Source organism: Tursiops truncatus, chromosome 1 (genome assembly GCF_011762595.2).
Source record: "Tursiops truncatus isolate mTurTru1 chromosome 1, mTurTru1.mat.Y, whole genome shotgun sequence".
NCBI lineage: Eukaryota > Metazoa > Chordata > Mammalia > Artiodactyla > Delphinidae > Tursiops > Tursiops truncatus.
The window spans coordinates 148618575-148637592 of NC_047034.1; the positions used below are offsets into that span (position 1 = coordinate 148618575).

The window sequence follows — 19018 nt, forward strand, 5'->3', positions numbered from 1 at the left end:
ACCTCCGGCTCCGGGCGCTCCGAGGCCATCACACAGCCCTCCCGCGCCGGCCCGGGCCAGTGAAACTGCTGCGCTCGTGACCCCTGACCCGGCGGCCTGGCGACCAGCGGGACAGGAAGTGAGGGGGAGGGCCGAGTCCTGAGCTTTCTGATTGGCTGACTTGGGAAACGGAAGAGGAAGTCTTTGACACCGCCCCTGTTGCCGCAATGCAGGTGAGGGCCAGGTTGGCGCTAGTGACCGCTAGCTAGCTTCGGGTATCGGGGACCGAGAGTGGGCTGGCGGAGGAGGGAGTGAGGAGTTGGGGCTGAGAGGAGTGGGTAGAGCCCTCGACCGTCGAATAAGGGGACGCGCGATGGGGCAGAGGCCCACTGGCGAGGGAGCGGCGCAGATGAGAGATGGGGGTAGAGCCCGGCTGACGGGAGACAGACTGCGGTTAAGTCGGGAGGGAGAAGGCAGCACTGACTTGCTAGGGTGTGGGAAAGGATCAGGTTGTAATTTGGGAAGGTTGAGGTGCAGTCCAAGGAAGACGACTCAAGAAAGTGGTGGATCGGCTCAGGCCCCGGCCTAGGCTGTTGGATGGCCGTTGTCGGATGCCGACCGAACAGGTAATCTGTAATTGGAGAGAAGCCCGAGGGTGGAAGGAATTGTGGGACCGCGGTGGCCAAAAGCCAGACTAATATAATCTGAGGCCGTGGGTGGAACCCAGGATCAAGGCTTCTGTCCTGCACGTTGGCAATTTGCTAAGACAGTTTTGCTTCATTCTTCCTAGTCTGTGCCCGTTTTTCATTTGTCACTTAGTTTCTTGCAGCTGGTAGCCTCTCCGTAAGTTTTTATAGGTTGACTAAGCTTGTGAAAGGGGCACAGGAATATTGGCACAGAGATAAAATGAGTGCAGATTAATTTAGCAAGGAGGAGGTTGAAGGAGCAAAGACTGAGGGCAAATGAAGGTGGGGGATGGCAGCGGTGGTGGCGGCGGCAGTGGCAGGTATTCAGAAGAGCCTTCATGTGTAGGTAGATTTTCCAGAGATTGTATCATGGGCAAGAACGGCTACACTCACCGGCAGGTTTTAGGACAGAGGAAGTCAGAGTATGTATGCTGCAGAGGTGCCCAAAAGACAATAAACCCCAGGCATTAGGTCTGGTGAAAATTACTCAGTGGGAGAGAATAGAGTGTACCTAATACAGAGAAAAACCAGGCCTGGATTAGGAGCAATGAGAGAAAGGAATCAGTAGGTAGGAGGAATTGAGGTCAGATGAATGGGTGTAAAGGTCTAAGGGTTGACGCTGTCTGTAACCCTAATACCAAAGAAAGTAAACAACCTGGCTCTCACTGTGCCAATGAGATCCTGTGTCACTGGACTGGTATCGCACACTGTCATCCTGGCTTTTCAGCCTTCCTCTGTATGTGTCATCCTCACACTCATCTGAGTAACCAACCTATTCCTATTGGTGCAGAGGGAGGAGAAGCAGCTTGAGGCATCATTAGATGCACTGCTGAGTCAAGTGGCTGATCTGAAGAATTCGCTGGGGAGTTTCATTTACAAGTTGGAGAATGAATATGACCGGCTGACCTGGTAAGGGTTGCCAGGGCAAGCTGGGGAGGGCTCCATGGATGGGGGGCCAGGCCACCTGCTGGCTAGGACATCTCCAGTGACGTAACCATTTATCAGTTTGCAAACATCTCTTGATTTAGAAAGAGTTGGGTTTCCCAACATTTAACACTGAAGTTGGCTTTGGGCCCCCATGGTAAGGAAGTAGAGAAATGCCCAGTTTCCCAGCCCAGGTTCTCACTAGCTTTTTTTTTTTTTTTTTTTTTTTGGCGGTACACGGGCCTCTCACTGTTGTGGCCTCTTCCGTTGTGGAGCACAGGCTCCGGACGCGCAGGCTCAGCGGCCGTGGCTCATGGGCCCAGCCTCTCTGCGGCATGTGGGATCTTCCCGGACCGGGGCACAAACCCGCGTCCCCTGCAGCGGCAGGCGGACTCTCAACCACTGCGCCACCAGGGAAGCCCCTCTCACTAGCTTTTGATTCTCATCATTTGACTTCTCTGGGAGGAGGTCCTCCCGCAGTGGGTCCTCCCACTACAGTATTCATACTGGATCTCTTGCCATGGATGTTGCTGAGTCTTTTAGGTCCAATCTACTCTGGAAGTGTGGATACTATTTTTAGGCCAGAAGGGAGACTTTTACCCAGTTTCTGAAGTTTTAGTGATAATAGTGTAGCCATGGTTCCTATTTTGCCATTGTCCTTACCCCCATTCAAATATAGTAGTCCCCCCTAATCTGTGGGGGATAAGTTCTAAGACCCTCTGTGGATGCCTGAAACTGTGAAAGTACTGAAACCTATACTGTATATACTATGTTTTTTTTTCTATACTAATGGGGTGGGTAGCGTATACAGCATGGATATGCTGGACAAAGGGGTGATTAACGTCCTGGGTGGGACAGAGCAGGATGAAGCAAGATTTCATCACGCTGCTCAGAACAGCGCCCAGTTTAAAACTTATGGATTGTTTTTTTCTGGAATTTGCCATTTAATATTTTTGGACTGTGGTTGACCACGGGTAGATGAAATCTCGGAAAGTGAAACTGCAGATAAGGGGGGCCTGCTATAATGACCTGCCTTTCTTCTCCATCTGTATCAGAAACTGAAAGTGTGTCCCTCTTTCTTAACCCCATAATCCCTGTGAGCCAGGCTAGTTCCTGCCCAGGCCAGCCGTAGGGCTATGAGTGTTTTGGGGGTGAGTCTGGGTATTCCTAGTCTGAAGGACCCCCTTTGAGGCTCCTTTACTGGGAACATTCTGACACCTTCTTTCCACCACCAGGCCATCTGTCCTGGACAGCTTTGCCTTGCTCTCTGGACAGTTGAACACTCTGAACAAGGTCTTGAAGCATGAAAAGACACCACTGTTCCGTAACCAGGTCATCATCCCTCTGGTGTTGTCCCCAGACCGAGATGAAGATCTCATGGTAAGAGGAGGAGAGGGGTGCAACTTGGGAAATTAAGTTCTTAGATGAGGACTGAGGGTACAGTGGTTGGTTGGCTATTCTAGAAGTTCTGAATCTGCAGTAGTGTGTGGCAGTAAGAAGCGAGGGCTGCATTTCGGAGGCTTTGCTTTTTGTCCTTCTGGAGTTGGGAGAGCCATTCCCAAACTGAATTAATCTGAGGCATATGTCACCAAGACAAAGACCTTTTTCCTCCAACACCTGTCTTGAGCAGAAAGTATGTTTTTTTGTGACTTTTTCTTTTTTTGTTTTGTTTTGTTTTGTTGTCGTCGTTGTTTTTTGGCTGAGCTGCGCGGCATGTGGGATCTTAGTTCCCCGACCAGGGATCCAGCCCGTGCTCCCTGCAGTGAAAGCACGGAGCCTTAACCTTTGGACCACCAGGGAAGTCCCTGACTTTTTCTCTTTCAATCTTTGATTTAAATGTGGCAGAAAGAGGTTTATCCTTAGGTCTGGTAGAGATAGGGGAGTGAGTAGACAGAACTGAAGGATGGAGTGAGGGGGATAGTGTCTTAGGAAACCAGATATTGTTAGTCTCAGGTTGTGTTTTCCCTGAAAATGCGCCGTTTGCCTGTGGAAGGAACTATGTATATATCAGGCCAGATTGAATCTTCTTGGAGTGCACAGTAGGATCAATAAAATCTGTGTGTTACAGAGGCAGACTGAAGGACGGGTACCTGTTTTTAGCCATGAGGTGGTCCCTGACCATCTGAGAACCAAGCCTGACCCTGAGGTAGAAGAGCAAGAGAAGCAGCTGACAACGGATGCTGCCCGCATTGGTGCTGATGCAGCTCAGGTTGGACTGAGTCACTGCCCTGCTGCCCCCACCCCAAATTTTATCATGAGAAGCTGGGCATTACCACCTCTGTATGGTAGGGATGCACAGCTGGTTACCCTCAGTTGCCCCTGGAATAGCCCAAGGAAGAAACTTCCCCGTAATCATTTCTTGCTTGCCCTAATCTCTGCACAAATTTATGTGTGTTGCAGAAGCAGATCCAGAGCTTGAATAAAATGTGCTCAAACCTTCTGGAGAAAATCAGCAAAGAGGAACGAGAAGCGGAGAGTGGAGGTATGGAGGGATTGGTGGCAAAAGGGAGGAGGAAAGAGGGATAAGATCAATAGGAAGGGTGGTGTTGGTAGTGGTGAAGTGAGGACGAAAGGATGCGCTGCTTGGGAAAAGGTATGCGTCCATTCTGTTAGCCTTTTGTATTTCTGGCCAGCCCTGGAGCAGGTGGAAGAAATGGGCAAAGGGAGAAGGGAGTATTCTGAGATAGTCATGGGGGTCCTCTGGCTCTTCCTCTGGGCTGCCAGGGAGCCTAGATTCTGCTGAAGTCAGAACTCCAAGCCCTGGTACCCATACTGGTCTTCCTGCTGCTAGGTTCGGTCCAGGGCCAGAGGCATACCTCGGGGTCCCCACTTACCTTTTTCTTCAGGTCTCCGGCCGAACAAGCAGACCTTTAACCCAGCAGACACCAATGCGTTAGTGGCAGCTGTTGCCTTTGGGAAGGGGCTGTCTAATTGGAGGCCTTCAGGCAGCAGTGGTCCTGGCCAGCCGGGCCAGCCAGGAGCTGGGACAATCCTCGCAGGAGCCTCAGGACTACAGCAGGTGCAGATGGCAGGAGCTCCGAGTCAGCAGCAGCCAATGCTCAGTGGGGTGCAGATTGCCCAAGCAGGTCAACCAGGTAAGGTGACAGGGATTGGCATGGTGGCAGACCTTGAGCAGGGAAGTGGGAATAAGCTGGGTTATCTGGGGCCCCAGCGTCCCCAGAGCTGGAGATACTCTCCTTTTCTCCCTTGGACTGTGACCCAGAAAAAAAACTTTTGGAGTAAAAGTCTCATTTGAGACCCTTAATAGGTACCTGACAATGAGGAAGAACTTTGACAAGCAGAAACTGCTCTCGCCTCCCACCCCATCTCAGACCTCGGTCTCAACTACCCTTCTGTCCCCTTTAACTCTGGGTATTAGGTGTGTTCTCACTGTCTTGTCTTAGGTAGAAAAATGAATGGTCAGACCTTCATTAGGACCATTGGGTAGGTGTGTTGGGAATGGACAAGCAGGCAAGTTTCCCGGTGCTGCGTGTATTCCTTTCTCTGTATCCTGTCTCTCCTGCTCGCTTTTAGTAATTATAAGAGCAGCCTGGCAGAGTTCAGATGCAAGCAGCTAGAAGAGGTATTTTCTTCCAAGCTGTCCAGACAAAGGGACAATTAAAATAAGAGAGAACATAGCACTCTTTTACCTGTGACATTAAATGGGGGTCCCACAGATTTAGTTCTCTTTTTATAGGAGGGGGTGAGCAGGAGCCAGGTGTGTTCCAACCCCTCCCACTATTCCTCCTCCTAGACATCTTCAGGGAGAGGGCTGGACGAAGAGCCATACCTCTGAGCCTTGCCGTCCAGGGTCAGATGCCACAGAGATTCTGAGATGATAGCGGAGGTGCAGAAGGGAACCTGAGGGACCACATTTCTGATTTACCATGAACGTCTTACTGTGCTTCAGGTGTCTTTCTTCATGTTCCTTTTAGGGAAAATGCCAAGTGGAATAAAAACCAACATCAAGTCGGCTTCCATGCATCCCTACCAGCGGTGAGTGTGGCCGACAACCTCCACTCCCAGGTGCTCTTTGCAGAGTTGGGCAGTGAAGCTGCCTTTTGCCCAAAGCTGACCTAGATGGGTATAATAAAAAGAATACGGGCTTTCAGCCACAGACAGATCCCATCTCCACTGCCGACTAGCTGTGTGACTTTGGGCAAGTGACCTAATTTTTCTGAGCCAGTTTTCTTGTTTATAAATGGTGATAATACCTACCTCATAGGGTTGTTGTGAGGATTAAAATGGGAAAATGAATGTAAAACGCTTGGCACAGTCTATGAAATAATGGGTATTCAATAAATGAGAGTTTCTACAGCCACTTCTCCCCACTGCCCCCTCTTCAGTCCTCGATCCAGAACTTATCCTGATCTGATACTGCTTCATGTCTGTGGTGAGCTGATGGACACAAGATCATGGACCGCTCAGCTCTGTTTGAAAGCCTGTGCTTATTTCGTGCTGCCAGAAACGGTGACAGCCTCTGTGTCCTTAGAGGCCTGCTGTCTCCGCAGGCCTTCCTGCCCAGATTCCATCCTGGCCGTCTCTCCAAGCTGCAGGTGATGAGGCTTCTGGTCTGAGACAGACCGTCCACTTGTGGCTCTGGAGAAGCTCAGGCCTGCTCTGTTCTCCATCCTCTGAGAAGCCAGTTCAGCTCTTATCTGGGAAATAGTCACAAAGTACCCTGTCCTTTACCCTACACCTCACACACGAAGGAAGATGTTGAAGGCCCGGTATATGGGGGCTTCTTCAGGAAGTGGCTCTACCAGGCAGGACGATGTGAGAAAGGGTTTTTCTTAGCAGATGAAAAAGTCCCTTGTTCCCCAGACTTTTTTTTTCTTATTTTAGAGGGAGAGGGGAATTGCACCTCACACCATCTTTCATCATGGTTGAGTTATCCTCATAATTTGCCTGGTTCCTGGGCTCCAGCCAGGATGGTTTTTCTCCAGTACACTGAGCCTGTGGTTCCAATAAGGGCCAGGTGGATGGCGGGCGGTGGCAGCCGCCAGTACTTTTGCCTGCTTTTATAAAGCTGAGAGCAGAGTGGGCTTGGGTCTCCAGCTTAAGCTGCCTTGCTTAGCTCTCTGTTGTGAGCTAGGGCAGGGGTTGAGTCAGCAGAAGTGGACCAAAGGGTTTCTCTGAATAAAGTTATTTAAGTTGATGGCCACTGTATCAGGGTTAATCTGACAGATAAATTGAGACAGCTATGTAGGGATTGGAGACTACATGTCAGAGACTTTCAAGGTTGCTGCAAGGCAATTCTAATTTGTTTTCCAATAAAAAGTTTTCTTAGCTTTGATCTAAATGTCCTGAGAGGTAATAGGAGGCCCTTCTCACACCTTCCAGCTGCCTTTTTTCTGTTCTCTTCTGTCACACATTAGTACTTTGGCATTTGTTCAGTGCCAGGCAGAATTCTGCCAGGCTGTGGCAGCAAAGGGCTGGAAAAGTGGTTGCAGATGTCACATCCGTTCCCGTTCCATCAAGACAAGAAATGGTATTCACACAGCTCACTGATCATAGCACACAGGAGCACGGAAAGTCCTGCCATCAGCTCTGAGGCAATGTCAGACCTGTCCCCCACTTCAACAGTGCTCCCTTACCGGTCTATCAGCCCACTCAGATGTTCCTTATCTTCTCTTCCCTTCACACTGGAAATGTCAGAGCTAACTGTCATATTGGATAGAGTTCAAGGTGTGCTTCTCTAAAACCCCTGGAGCATCTTTTGGTGACTGCTGTCCTTTATTCTACCAAAAGATTCCTTCCTATTGAAAGTTTCTTGAAAACTTTTTGGACCTATTGAAACCACCCCAAGTTTCTTTGTTGTCCCAGGCTAATATCGACGTTGTTCCCAAAGTACCATCTGAAATGGATTCCTTGTCCTCCCAGAGCGGAAATGTCCTCCTGCGCCAGCAGGGACATATGCAGGACCCCACCTACATCTTGTGCCCTTAAACCAACAGTCCTTACTCCGCAGGCACTCATGTCTTTATATTCACTCCGGGAGCACGTGCTCTCATTCCCACCCCCTCAACCCCAGATTCTCTGGAGTGCACAAACGTATGTAGCATTGCCAACTTTGGGGCCCATACAGCCCAGTAAATGCCTCAATGGAGAGTATCTCCCATCCCTAACACACTCATTCCCAAAGGAGGGAATACAGAGTTTCCTTTCAAGAAGAGGACACTGACCTGCTCCCTTGCTCAGATTTCAGATTTGCAAAAGATGGCCCTCTTGCCCCACTCTGGTAGTGTTGCTCAGTTTCTGATGGCTCTGTTTGGCCTAGGTCTTGTGTTTTCTCCTACTCTTGGGGCCCCGGGAGAATGAGATTAGGCCATCGTCTCCCAGGTGTGTGTCTGGGGTGGCGAAAGAAGCAGCAGCTGTGAAACTTCAATATTCTGTAGCACAGAGGTCATCCTGCTGAAGGTGGATGCATCAGTGTTCCCACGACACCCATTGCTAGGACCACTCCCTCTCCAGCTCTGCCCTGAGGCTGGGACTCAGTCATTGTTGCATGTCCCTTTTGCTGATTGCCCCAGTCACCCTGTTCTCTTCCCCTCCTGGTGTCTATTGCTGCCCTACCTAGCTAGGTCACCTAACTTCACCTTGCATTTTCTTGGGAAACAGCCAAGGTAGATAGGTTGTTCTAGCTAAGTGCTCCTTCTAACTCCATTATCAGTCCTGCCATGAGGACTGAGCTGCAGCGGGTGTAGCGCCCACCTCCTGTCCTGCTGTTGAAGGGAAGAAGCTGAGCTCTGCAGGAATGCCCCAGTGCAAGGCTGGTCCCTTTCCCACCCCCTTCTCACCTCCCCCAGGCAGCTGGGAACAACCTCTCCCTTTGTCTGAGCTTCTTGTACAGAATAATCCTCCTTATGGACAATGTATTCTCTGTGCCCTGTGGACACAGGAGCCGTGTGAGCTGATCCCAGCACCAGGCAGGACGGAGGCGGAATCCTTCCAAATGCCCACCCTAGGTCAACTCCTGATTACTGTTCAGAGAAACTACCAAGGGGTGTACATTTTCTTCCATCTGTTCCAGATTTGGGGGGCTAGCCTATTGAAGTTTAGCAGTGGACCAGGAGTAGGGTTGGGGGCTGTGGTCCCTCTCTGGTTCAGTCCGGAGGGTTCACTGTACCAACCTATGGAGGCTCGATGTGGCTCTGGCCCATCAGCTTTGAACGCACAGGGGCTAACACTTGGAAGGGGTTTGCCACCCTGCAGATGGGGCTTTCTAACTGGAACAGAAGGTGAACTCCAATCCATCTGACAGGGCCAGGGCATCCATTGCTTCAACATGTGTTTTGTCCCACAGGACAAACTTCCTCTCTTCTTCCCTTTAACTTATCTCTCTTTTGTTCTTGAGCTCCTGTGCGTCTCTGAGGCAGCTCCTGGATCTCTGTTGTCATCTCTTTTTTTTTTTTGCGCTACGCAGGCCTCTCCCTGTCGTGGCCTCTCCCATTGCGGAGCACAGGCTCCGGACGCGCAGGCTCAGCGGCCATGGCTCACGGGCCCAGCCGCTCCGCGGCATGTGGGATCCTCCTGGACCGGGGCATGAACCCGTGTCCCCTGCATCGGCAGGCGGACTCTCAACCACTGCGCCACCAGGGAAGCCCTGTTGTCATCTCTTGATGAGTTCACATGTTCTCAAGATGTCGCCTACCACTTGGACATGGCAGCTTCCCCAAGTACATCATGGACAAGGCCCCTGACTTCCCTATAGGCCTCGGTTTTCTCGCCTAGGTGCTCCCAGTGATCCTTCCTAGCTTTAAAGTCTCTGGCAATGATTCTCCAGCCTGTTTATCCCCTGGCATTTTTCATATTCCTCATTGCATGACTATGTTATTATAGGCTAGGTTTTTCCTAGATCAGCCCGCCAATCCCTTGAATCCCTCCAAACTGTTCCTAAAGTTCCCTGTCACCTGCAGCTTAAAATACCCACATCCCTCTAGATCACTTCCCTAAAATTGTTTTCTAGCTTTCACTAGTTCTTTAGTGAAAATTCATCAAAGAGGTAGTAAGTTACCGCAGAGATAAATGCATTGAATGCCAGAAGTCACCTTCCCACTCAGGGAGCCCCCTCTCTCCCCTGGGCAAGATATATGTACCAGAGAGACTCCCCCATAAAAGCAGTAAATTATACTTTTCCATGTCATGATACCCTTCCTTACTAAATCAAATCCAAGGAGCCCTAGGCTGCTCCCCTTCCCGCTTTGCCTCGGCCATTCCACTGCCTTCCCTGGCCCTCACCCGAATTTCCCTAGTTTATGGTCATTTTGATTCTTCATCTTCTCTGGCCCACACCCCAAATGTAGAGCATCCTTATTTCTTTTTTTGCACTAATTTCTCTGGGCTTCACCCATTTTCATGGCCTTGGTTAGTATCCTTCCATGTTAGTCCTTCTTGAGTCCATGTCCCCACTCACTGACACACAGCCACGCTCGTGAAATACAGAGCCTACCATTTTCCTGCACACCTCCCATTCACTCTTTAGCCCCACTTCCACCCTTCCTCGGGAACTACCCTGTCTCAGATCACTGCTGACCTGATGGCTAAATCCAGACTTTTTTCAGTCCTTATATTTCTTACTTATCTCCATGGTGTTTAACAGTGCTGACCATTAACTTTTCACCTCTTGCCCTTCACCGGCTCCCACCTCTCTGGCCATTCCTTCTCTGCAGCTCTTGGCCTTTTGTCCCTCTGCCTGCTTCCTTTTTTTAAAAAAAAGCATTTATTTATTCGGTTGCGCTGGGTCTTAGTTGCGGCAGGCGGGCTCCTTAGTTGTGGCATGCAGACTCTTAGCTGTGCCATGCATGTGGGATCTAGTTCCCTGACCAGGAATGGAACCCGGGCCCTCCTGCATTGGGAGCACATGCTCTTAACCACTGTGCCACCAGGGAAGTCCCCCTCTGCCTGCTTCTTGAATGTTGTTATTCTCCAGTACTCTGTCCTTAACCCTCTTTTCTTATTCTACCTGCTCTCCTTGTGACCACCACCTTTATGTACATAACTCAAACAGGTTTTATTTTCAGCCCAGACCTCTTTGCTGACTTACAGATGCCTATTGGGTATCTCTGCCCATATGATCCACAAGTACCTCAGGTTCTGAATGTCCAAATCCAATCATCTTTCCCTTCAAACCTGTTTCTTTTCTAACATCCTAGGTGTGACCTAAGCCAGGTCTATGGAAGCCATCCTAAACACGCCCCCCCCAACTCAATCAGATACTAAAGCCTGTCAATTCTGTCTCCCCAGGATCCTGCCCTGCAGTTTAGGCCCTGGGCCTCTCACCCTAAAAGTATTGTTCAGACTCCCTGTATCCAGTCTTGCCCACTCCAACTCATCTTCCATATGGCTGCCAGATACATCTATCTAAACTGCAGGTCTGATCACATCACTCCCTTGATTAAAATCCTTTTGATAGTTTCCTTCCCATGTTTCTCAAACTGGAGTCCACATACCTGGCGGGTTGGTAGGGGCAGTGTGCTAGGCATACTGAAAGTCGCAGGATAAAAATCATCCTAGAGGGACTTCCCTGGTACTCCAGTGGGTAAGACTCCACGCTCCCAATGCAGGGGGCCCGGGTTTGATCCCTGGTCGGGGAGCTAGATCCCACATGCATGCCACAACTAAGAGTCCGCGTGCCACAACTAAGAAGTCTGCATGCTGCAACGAAGATCCCGCGTGCCACAGCTAAGACCCGGAGCAGCCTAAATAAATAAATATTAAAAAAAAATCGTCCTAGAATGCCCATTTTATTCGAGGGTAAATAATTTAAACAGAATGCAGAATTATCATGCATGCAGTAAGAGAAAATAGACTTCAAAGAATTCCTACTAGTCTGAAGGGCTTCATAATTAGCCATTAGATTCTCTGGGGATATTTCTTCTTCCTTTTTTTTTTTTTTTTTTACATTTACTTCAGTGGAAGTTTGAAAAACAGCTCAGATTTCCTGGAAAGGCAAGTAGGATTCTGTGTGATCTAGCCCCTGACTTCTGACTTATTTTCTGTATTGTCCTGACACCCACTTCAAACTGCTTGAAGTTTCCTGAATGTAACAGACCCCATTCCTTTAGTCCCACTGTTCCCTCTGCATGGAACATTTTGCCCCATCATTCTGTGATGACTACTCAATCTTATCTTTCAAAATTCAGCTCATGAGTCACTCCTCTGTGAAGCTTTCCAACAACCCAGTCTGTCTACAACCCAGTGCCACTCCCACCAGGTAAGGTCAACGACCTCCTATTTTCCGCTCCACATTTGTGCCTTGTACAGACTTATTCTAGCTCCTGCTGCTCTTTATTGTCCCCCAAGTTCAAGCACCCTGAACTGCCGAGGTTTGAATCCAGTTCTTCTGTCTGGGAGCCATATGATCTTTGGCAAGAAATGTGCATGCCTGGCATACTATGGCATCTGGACCATCATAAACACGTTAAGTGGTAGTTGCTGCTATTATTATTATTATTATTGGGTTGACTTTGGAGAGAGAGTATAATGTAGCATTTTGGTTAAAAGAGCAGTTTCTAGTGCCAGACTGCCTGGGTTCAAATTCTAGCCGTGCCACCGACTAGCTGTGTGGTCTTAGGCAAGTTGATTTACCTCTCTGTGCCTCAGTTTCCTTATTTGGGGGGATGCTGTGAAGTTTAAATACATTAATATATACAAAGTGCTTAAAATAGTGTGCCTGACAATAGTAGAAGCTCAATAAATATTAACCGTCTTCAGGATAGTGTCTAGAAGTCTGCTGTCAGTAGTTGTTGCTTAAATCAATGATTGACCAGTCCCTCTATGAGGAGGTAACTCTTCCTCCCTCTGCAGCTCATCTGTACATACAGCTATGCTCACGTGTCAGGAGAGACCCTCTGGGCACGTTTCATCCCCCACAATGTGCAGAACAGGCACTGGAACATTTTTATATTGGTTTGCCTGATGTGATAAGTCATTTTCAAATCTTGTTGTGTGAACTTTCTCGCACTTAGTTGTCACCTACACTCTTCTATTAAAGCCCAGTTTGATCTCTTAAATTGTGTGATTTAGATTTGAGATCAGATGACAAGCTCCCTCACTGGCAGTGTTCCTTTTCCTCTGTTCTAAACTGTGTCTGTTCCCTGTCCACACCAGCTGAAGACTCAGTTCCACAGTCTGCCTACATCCCATCTCTAAAGGAGGCCCTTCACCACTCAGAGGTCTCTCTGTGCAGCTGGGATGTGTTCTCTCCTCTGTCTGTGCTTACTCAATCCGGGCTCAGGTCTTCACGGGTGGCTGTGTGATTCAGTGGGCATCACAAACCAGAGCTCCATGCTTGCCTCTTCCTCACACTCACCACCAGTGCTTTAGGCCTTGTTTTGCCATGGCAACGTCCTGGTTCTTGCCACTGTACTCTAAGCTATCGGCAACACCTGCAGGTCAGGTGCTGTCTCACACCTCCATACCTAACACATGCTCTGCCCTCTCCTTGGTATGTCTTCCCTCTCTTTTTCCTGCTCCAAACCCCTGTTCACCTAGTGAACAATTCATCCTCCCAGTGGCACCTACTTCTGTAAAGTCTTTACCACCTCCTCCCCTGTACACTTGACCATTCTTAAACTATACCTGACCTGGACACTTACCCATTGTGTGACCTTAGGCAAGTTACTTCACTTCCAAGAACCTCAATCTCTACCTCTGTAAAATGGGATTATAGCACCGACCTCAGAAAGGTACCTTCCACCGAGCATATTTAAGATTCAATTTAAACCTTTAAATAGCTCTTAATTTTCTACAGGATAAAGTCCAAGCTTCTTAGAAAAGCACACAAGGGCCTCCAGGCATATAGTTAGCACTGAAATGCTAATACTATTCTTCTCCTCTCTCCTGAGCAATCTCGTTTTTATCACATGGTATATTTGATTGCAACATATTACAATTAAACTAGCTTAACTGAAGAGAGAGAGAGAGAGAGAGAGAGAGAGAGAGAGAGAGAGAGAGAGAAACCCAACTGGATTTGGGTTATGTGGATGTGGAGTTGAAGGGTGACCAGCTCCAGGTGGGTCAGGGGCTCCAGTGTCATCTAGGCTCTCTGTCTCTGCGTTTCTCCACTCTACCGCATATAGCTCATCCCATGTAAGAACTCTGATTGTTGCTGCTTGGATTCTGCACCATTAGGAGCATTGGGGGAAGTGGAGAGAACACCATGATTAAAAGGCCAGTGGAGCGGGACAGGAATTCCTTAAAGGAGATGAAAGCAGGGGGATGGGACAGTATCTGTATACGACCAGACCTACAGCTACTACAGTCCACTTTGTGTGGTTTCATCTCTACAGGCAATCCGCAGACATTTTTTCCCCCCGAACCCCGTCCTTTCCCCTAAGCTTACAGTACTGTGTTTCAGATTGCCTGGGGGATGTGCCATCCTTCCTCAAACTCCGGATGTCCCAAACTGCATTCACTTCCTCCAGCCTGCTCCACCTGCATTATCCAGCATGCCAACCTTGCTGTCAGTTCTGGGTCCTCTCTCTGCTCTCTCCCCTCTTCTTCCTTCTCACTCCGTTGCTCTAGGTTAGGCCCTCACTCTGTCACACCTGTGCCTCTGAGCTGGTCTCCCACCTGCTCTCCCTTCCTCTGCTTTCCTCTTGATCATCTCACTCTCACCAGGTTTTTCGTTATCAATAACAATGGGGATCATACCAACCCCTTAAAAATCTTCAGGGACATCCCAGTACAAATAAAACTCCTCAGTCTTTCATTTAAAACACTTCATGATTTGGGGCCAACCTCCTTTTTAACCTAGCATATGAAGGCCTTTCACTCACCATATCCTTTAGCCAAACAGAATCACTTGCAATTCTCTACTCCCATCCTGTGCTTCCCTCCATCCATCCCTTTGTCCACACTTTTTCCTCAGCTTGGAACATCTATGTTGCTTCCACCTCACTTGCTGTGTGACCTTGAGGAAATCCTTCACCCTTTCTGATTTTGTTTTTTTTTCCATCTGTTAAGCAGTGATAAGAGTACTTACGTTACAGGTAAGTACTTACAGGTAAGTACTTACAGATAAGTACTTAACTTACAGGACTGAACCATAAGAGCATATGGAAAGCAGCTGGCCCTACACTTGCCAGAGAAAGTATTGAACAGTAAGCTGCGTTTCCTCTTTTCCCCTTTTGGCCCTTCTCCCACATCTTCCAGATCTTGCTAACTCTCTTTCTTCCATCTTGATAACCTCCCCTGGATTGTCCCCTCACCAAAGCCTTCCCTTTTCTCTCTCCAGAGCTCTTCCTGCACATTCTATCACAGCCCTCTCCCCCAAGCTGAGTTTCTTTACTTCAGTTCAGTGAACACTGAACGATACCCATGATGCGTTGGCACTGGCTACCTACAATGGATCAGACCTTGCCCCTGACCTCTCAAGGGTCCAGGCAATCCCCAAATTCCAGATGGTGTGATGACTGTTTGCATGCAGTCTCTCTCTTCTGCGGGCCGGATGTCTTTCCTTCAGCCAAGGTCCCAGCCTTAGGCAGAGGACACTAGTGAGCTAAGGCCCAGGTACATGCAGAATGATTAACTGATGAGCCCTTCACCCTCGTCTTCACTCCACTGTCCTCACGGACTCAGCCCTCTGCTCAGCTCCTCTGTGTGGATACTGTGTAGAAAGCGCCCTTTGCCCTTTACAGGATGGGGAAGGGAGAAGCTTGACACAGGCCCTGGGAGGCTGCTTCCCTTCCTATCTGCCACTCCTGCTGTCTCTCAGCCTCGACCCTCAGTGCCTGTTGTTCTCAGCCAGTTCCTCTGTGTCTCCCATGCCCTGTTCCCTCCACGGCTTCACCTGCTCCCTCCCTCACCCACTCATGCACATACAGGCATACCTTTTGCCATTTTTTCCTGCTTCTGTGATCCCATTTACCTTTAGCTTTTCTGCAGAAACATATAAAGCTGCATAATCGGGGAAACAGAGTTGTTAATGTTCATACAGATGGTGGTTTTCAGGCTGAACCTCGGAGACGGTAAATCAGTAGTTTATCTTCTGGGGAAAGAGGATGGAGAAAGGCCCCTCAGAGAGCTGTGAGTAAGATGTGAGTCAGAGAGAATGGGGCCAAGGGGACGTTGCCACATCACTTCCCGTTAGGAAGGCGCCAGGTATTTCAGGGGGAGTTTCAGCTGTTGGACTGCCTATTCTTCCCTACCCACACGAACACCTGGCCTTTATCCTTATCAAGACAGTTCCTGGACCCCTTCAGCTTCTCCAGTTCATCAGCCTGCCCCTGGTGTAGGTACCCTTCTGCGGACCCTCTTACCTCCAAGGCCTTCATCCTAGCTTCTCTGCAGGTCCCAAATGGTCCCATTTCCTCCCAGTCCACTGACAAAGTTACCCTTCTTTTCTGTATATTTCAGGCTGGGGGGTGTTCTCTTGAGCCAAAGGCTAACCCCTCCATGTATGCTGGATCTCACTGCCTTCCACACAGCACATAAACACGCTCAAGCCTCTTCCCATTAAAAACAACCCTTAGAATCAATCTGGAGGTGAGAGCGAGGCACTGGTATTTTTAAAACTTCCCAGGTGATTCTAGTGTGTAGCCAGGGCTGAAAAAGATAAACAATTAAAATCCAAACTTCTTACCAAGCGAGGCATACATGGCTCTTCATAACTGACTCTTGCTGACATTTCCCCCTTAGCTATACGACCTTTGGGCTGGAGCCACACCAAACTACCCAGAGCTCCCTAAACCTGCCACATCTCCTGCTTCTATGCCTTCACACACATGCTTCCCTCTGCCTGGAGTAGGTTTCCCTGCCTTCTAGAAAGCGTCCTTTAATGCTCAGCTTTGGTGTCATTTCTTTGAAGCCTTCAAGAACTAATCCCCACCTTGGGGTAAGGTGCCCCCCTTGGTGCTCTCTTAACTCTCTGGGTTTATCTCTGTGGGAATACTCACCACACACTTCTGTAATTGTTAATTTATATGTCTGTCTTCTCGTCTAGACTGTGAGTATTTTGCAATAACCCCAGGGCCATGGAGATACTATTTGGTAGGACCTCAGGTGGTCTATAGGTGGTCTATATCAGATATTTGAAGACGCTTTCTCCTAGGACTAGGACAGGAACTGAAGGAAGTGAGTCTTTGGGCATGTTCATTCACGTAGTCAGTGGGCATTTACTGAGGGATTGCTGTGGTCATTTACCCGCGTGGTCCAGGTGAGTAATGGGTAGTTGAAGTTCTCTATCTCTAACGGACCTCTGGAACTGTTTCATCATTTATAATAGTCGACTTTGTTCATCTCTAGATGGACACTTAGTCCAAAGCCTCTCAATAGTGCTCTCTGAACAGTGCTTTGCACACAGTAAGCATTTAGGAAATGTTTGTTACATGAATGCTTATGAATGTACATACAAGTATATACCTTCTTGCTCCCCCCCCTTGTCTATGACATGTCAAGATAGAAGCAGTGCTGAGCACTTTACCTGGGTCATCTCCTTTAATCTTCACAACGATCATATGAGACAGGTACTGTTGTTCACATTTTATGGAGGTTCAGCCACTTACATTAAGTCATATAGGTACTAACTGGAAGATTTAAATTCAGGCCTTTGGAGTTAGGTGTGACCCCCAAAGCCACTGAAGTATACCTAACCCAGTAAATATTTATTGACTCAACAGATAGTGCCACCCCAAGGGAAGTAGAAAGTCTTTTGAATTCTTAATGTTTTCCCCACTTGACTCTGGGTCCCTTGACCTCTCTTCCACTTCACACATTTCTCATTCACTCTAATATTCCACAAACATTGTGGCGGGTCAAGTGAGTCTGACATTAGGCCAGATGCTAGAGGTACAGAGACAACTAAAACATAGTGAGGGGGCATGCAGATAATTGCATTGCAGGGAGATTGTGGAAGCGAACGCAGGGACTGATTTATTGCCTGGGAGAGCGGCTTGTATCTTGTATTGAGTTAGGAGACAAGGCTTGGAGGGGTGGGGGGATATGAAAGACGCTGACATCCTTGGGGAACAGTTGAAGCATAGGACGTGGCCCAGGAGAATAGCACTGGTAGAATGGGAGGCTGAGGGCCAGATCAGGTAGCCCGTTGTGTACCATGCTAAGAAGTTTGAGCCTTTTGAATAGTTGAATTCTTTTGCCATTTCCTTTCAAGCATAGGTACTAATGGGCTAGATCATAGCTGTACTTTGGCTCTGACCTCTTAACTCTAAGACTAAACTTCCACATAGCTAGATCCCACCACCGAGGAGTACATTGTTTCTTCCAAACCACCACCTCCCCTGAATTCCACGTGTACATCATACAATCCTGTATGCAGTTATTAGCACTGTTTCAGGAGCTGATGGAGATACAGATTGCATTTCGCAGAAACCTAGTCCTCACCCCCAGTAGTTTAGTCTAGTTGGTGAGTGTGTGGATGAGGAAAGGGAGAGCGCACAGAGCCAGACCACACAGCTAAGTGTACAGAGAGGGTCCAGCTGTCTCGGGGAAATCTCCAGTGTCTGCTTCTCCAATCCCGTCAGTTTCCAAACCTTCTTAGGTCAGGGTGCTCTCTCACCTGGTCTCCCCGCCAGTACCCTCATCTCACTGGATGCCAGAGCAAAGTGATTGGGCTGGGCAGTAAACCCCATGCAGGGACGGCACCTGCCTTGTTCATTGATGTGCCAGCAGCACTTAACCCCGTACGTGGTCGATAAATATGTGATGAATATTTAACAATACAGGTCTGATTGTAGGCTCCTCAAAACTCTTCAGTTTCTCCTCTGCTTCCAGAAGAAACCAAACTGCTCCATTTGGCCTTCAAGACCACTACAGCCACAGCTGGCTTCACTTCCCTCTTTTTCCTTTTACTACCTTGAAGGCCAGTGTAGCCAGTGATTCACTAACTGTTGCTGCCCCAGGCTACTTGTATTCTCCCACCTCCAGTCCACACAATCCTTTCAGCAACTCCTAACGCTAGGCTCATCCAAGTTTATGGGCTGGTAGGGAAGGCTTCCCCGCGCAGCCTCTCCCTCGGGCTGAGACCTCCCCGCTGCCCCAGTCCGCTCTCCGCACACACACAGGCTGCCTGCAGCCCACCCCTCCGGTCCCACCGTCTAGAGAGGGAGCTCTTTGCGGGGAGGGCTGACCCTGGAACTTTTCCCAGGGTCCCAGGCCGGGTGGACCGGCCACGAAAGAAGCTGTGTTGGTCTTGTTGGTGGATAAACCCCCAGAGGGCCCAGAATGAGGCCATGCGCAGGCTGAACGTCAGGAAGGCGCAGGGTGCAACTGGGGCGGGCCGGGGCCAGGCCGCGCGAGCTGACGGAGATGGGAGGCGATGCGGCGGGAAGGGGTAGGGAGCAGGGGCTGGGCGTGCTTCCTGCCCGGGGCCCGGCGGCCCGCCCCCGCCCCCGCCCCGCCCCCACCCCGCGGGCCCAGCAGAGACGGGGCTGGCCGGCCCCTCCTGCCTCAGCCCGCGGCCCAATCAG

At 49.3% G+C, this 19018-nt stretch overlaps 2 protein-coding genes across 6 annotated transcripts in view; one reads left to right on the forward strand and one right to left on the reverse strand.

The window, feature by feature from the left end:
• Positions 1-123, reverse strand: part of SZT2 (SZT2 subunit of KICSTOR complex) — a 51223-nt gene extending 51100 nt beyond the window's left edge. For 2 of the 3 annotated variants that reach the window (XM_033867890.2, XM_033867886.2), the window contains exon 1: positions 3-122. In XM_033867890.2, coding sequence (XP_033723781.1) covers positions 3-29 — 27 coding nt within the window. In that variant the 5' untranslated portion in view covers positions 30-122. Of the gene's footprint in view, positions 1-2 lie in introns of all 3 variants that reach the window. The other variant, XM_033867912.2, reaches the window with a different exon arrangement.
• MED8 (mediator complex subunit 8) lies at positions 77-5906 on the forward strand. Of its 3 annotated transcripts, none has more exons than XM_019937976.3 (7): positions 77-212; positions 1456-1574; positions 2825-2969; positions 3658-3798; positions 3990-4071; positions 4436-4684; positions 5344-5508. In XM_019937976.3, exons 1-7 carry the CDS (start codon positions 207-209, stop codon positions 5421-5423), a joined length of 822 nt encoding a protein of 273 aa, XP_019793535.1. In that variant the 5' UTR covers positions 77-206; the 3' UTR covers positions 5424-5508. The 3 variants fall into 3 exon arrangements, with proteins under 3 accessions (XP_019793535.1, XP_019793534.1, XP_019793536.1); XM_019937975.3 differs by lacking the exon at positions 77-212 and adding an exon at positions 222-605 and having other exon boundaries at positions 5344-5507; XM_019937977.3 differs by lacking the exons at positions 77-212; positions 5344-5508 and adding exons at positions 225-605; positions 5525-5906.
• The last annotated feature ends 13112 nt before the right edge of the window (positions 5907-19018 follow it).

What these genes read in the sequence shown, in the direction of transcription:
- MED8 (XM_019937975.3), top strand. An exon ending in ACCGAGATGAAGATCTCATG is followed by an intron (nt 2,970 to 3,657) that starts GTAAGAGGAGGA and finishes TGTGTGTTACAG; the next exon opens with AGGCAGACTGAAGGACGGGT. An exon ending in ACGAGAAGCGGAGAGTGGAG is followed by an intron (nt 4,072 to 4,435) that starts GTATGGAGGGAT and finishes CTTTTTCTTCAG; the next exon opens with GTCTCCGGCCGAACAAGCAG.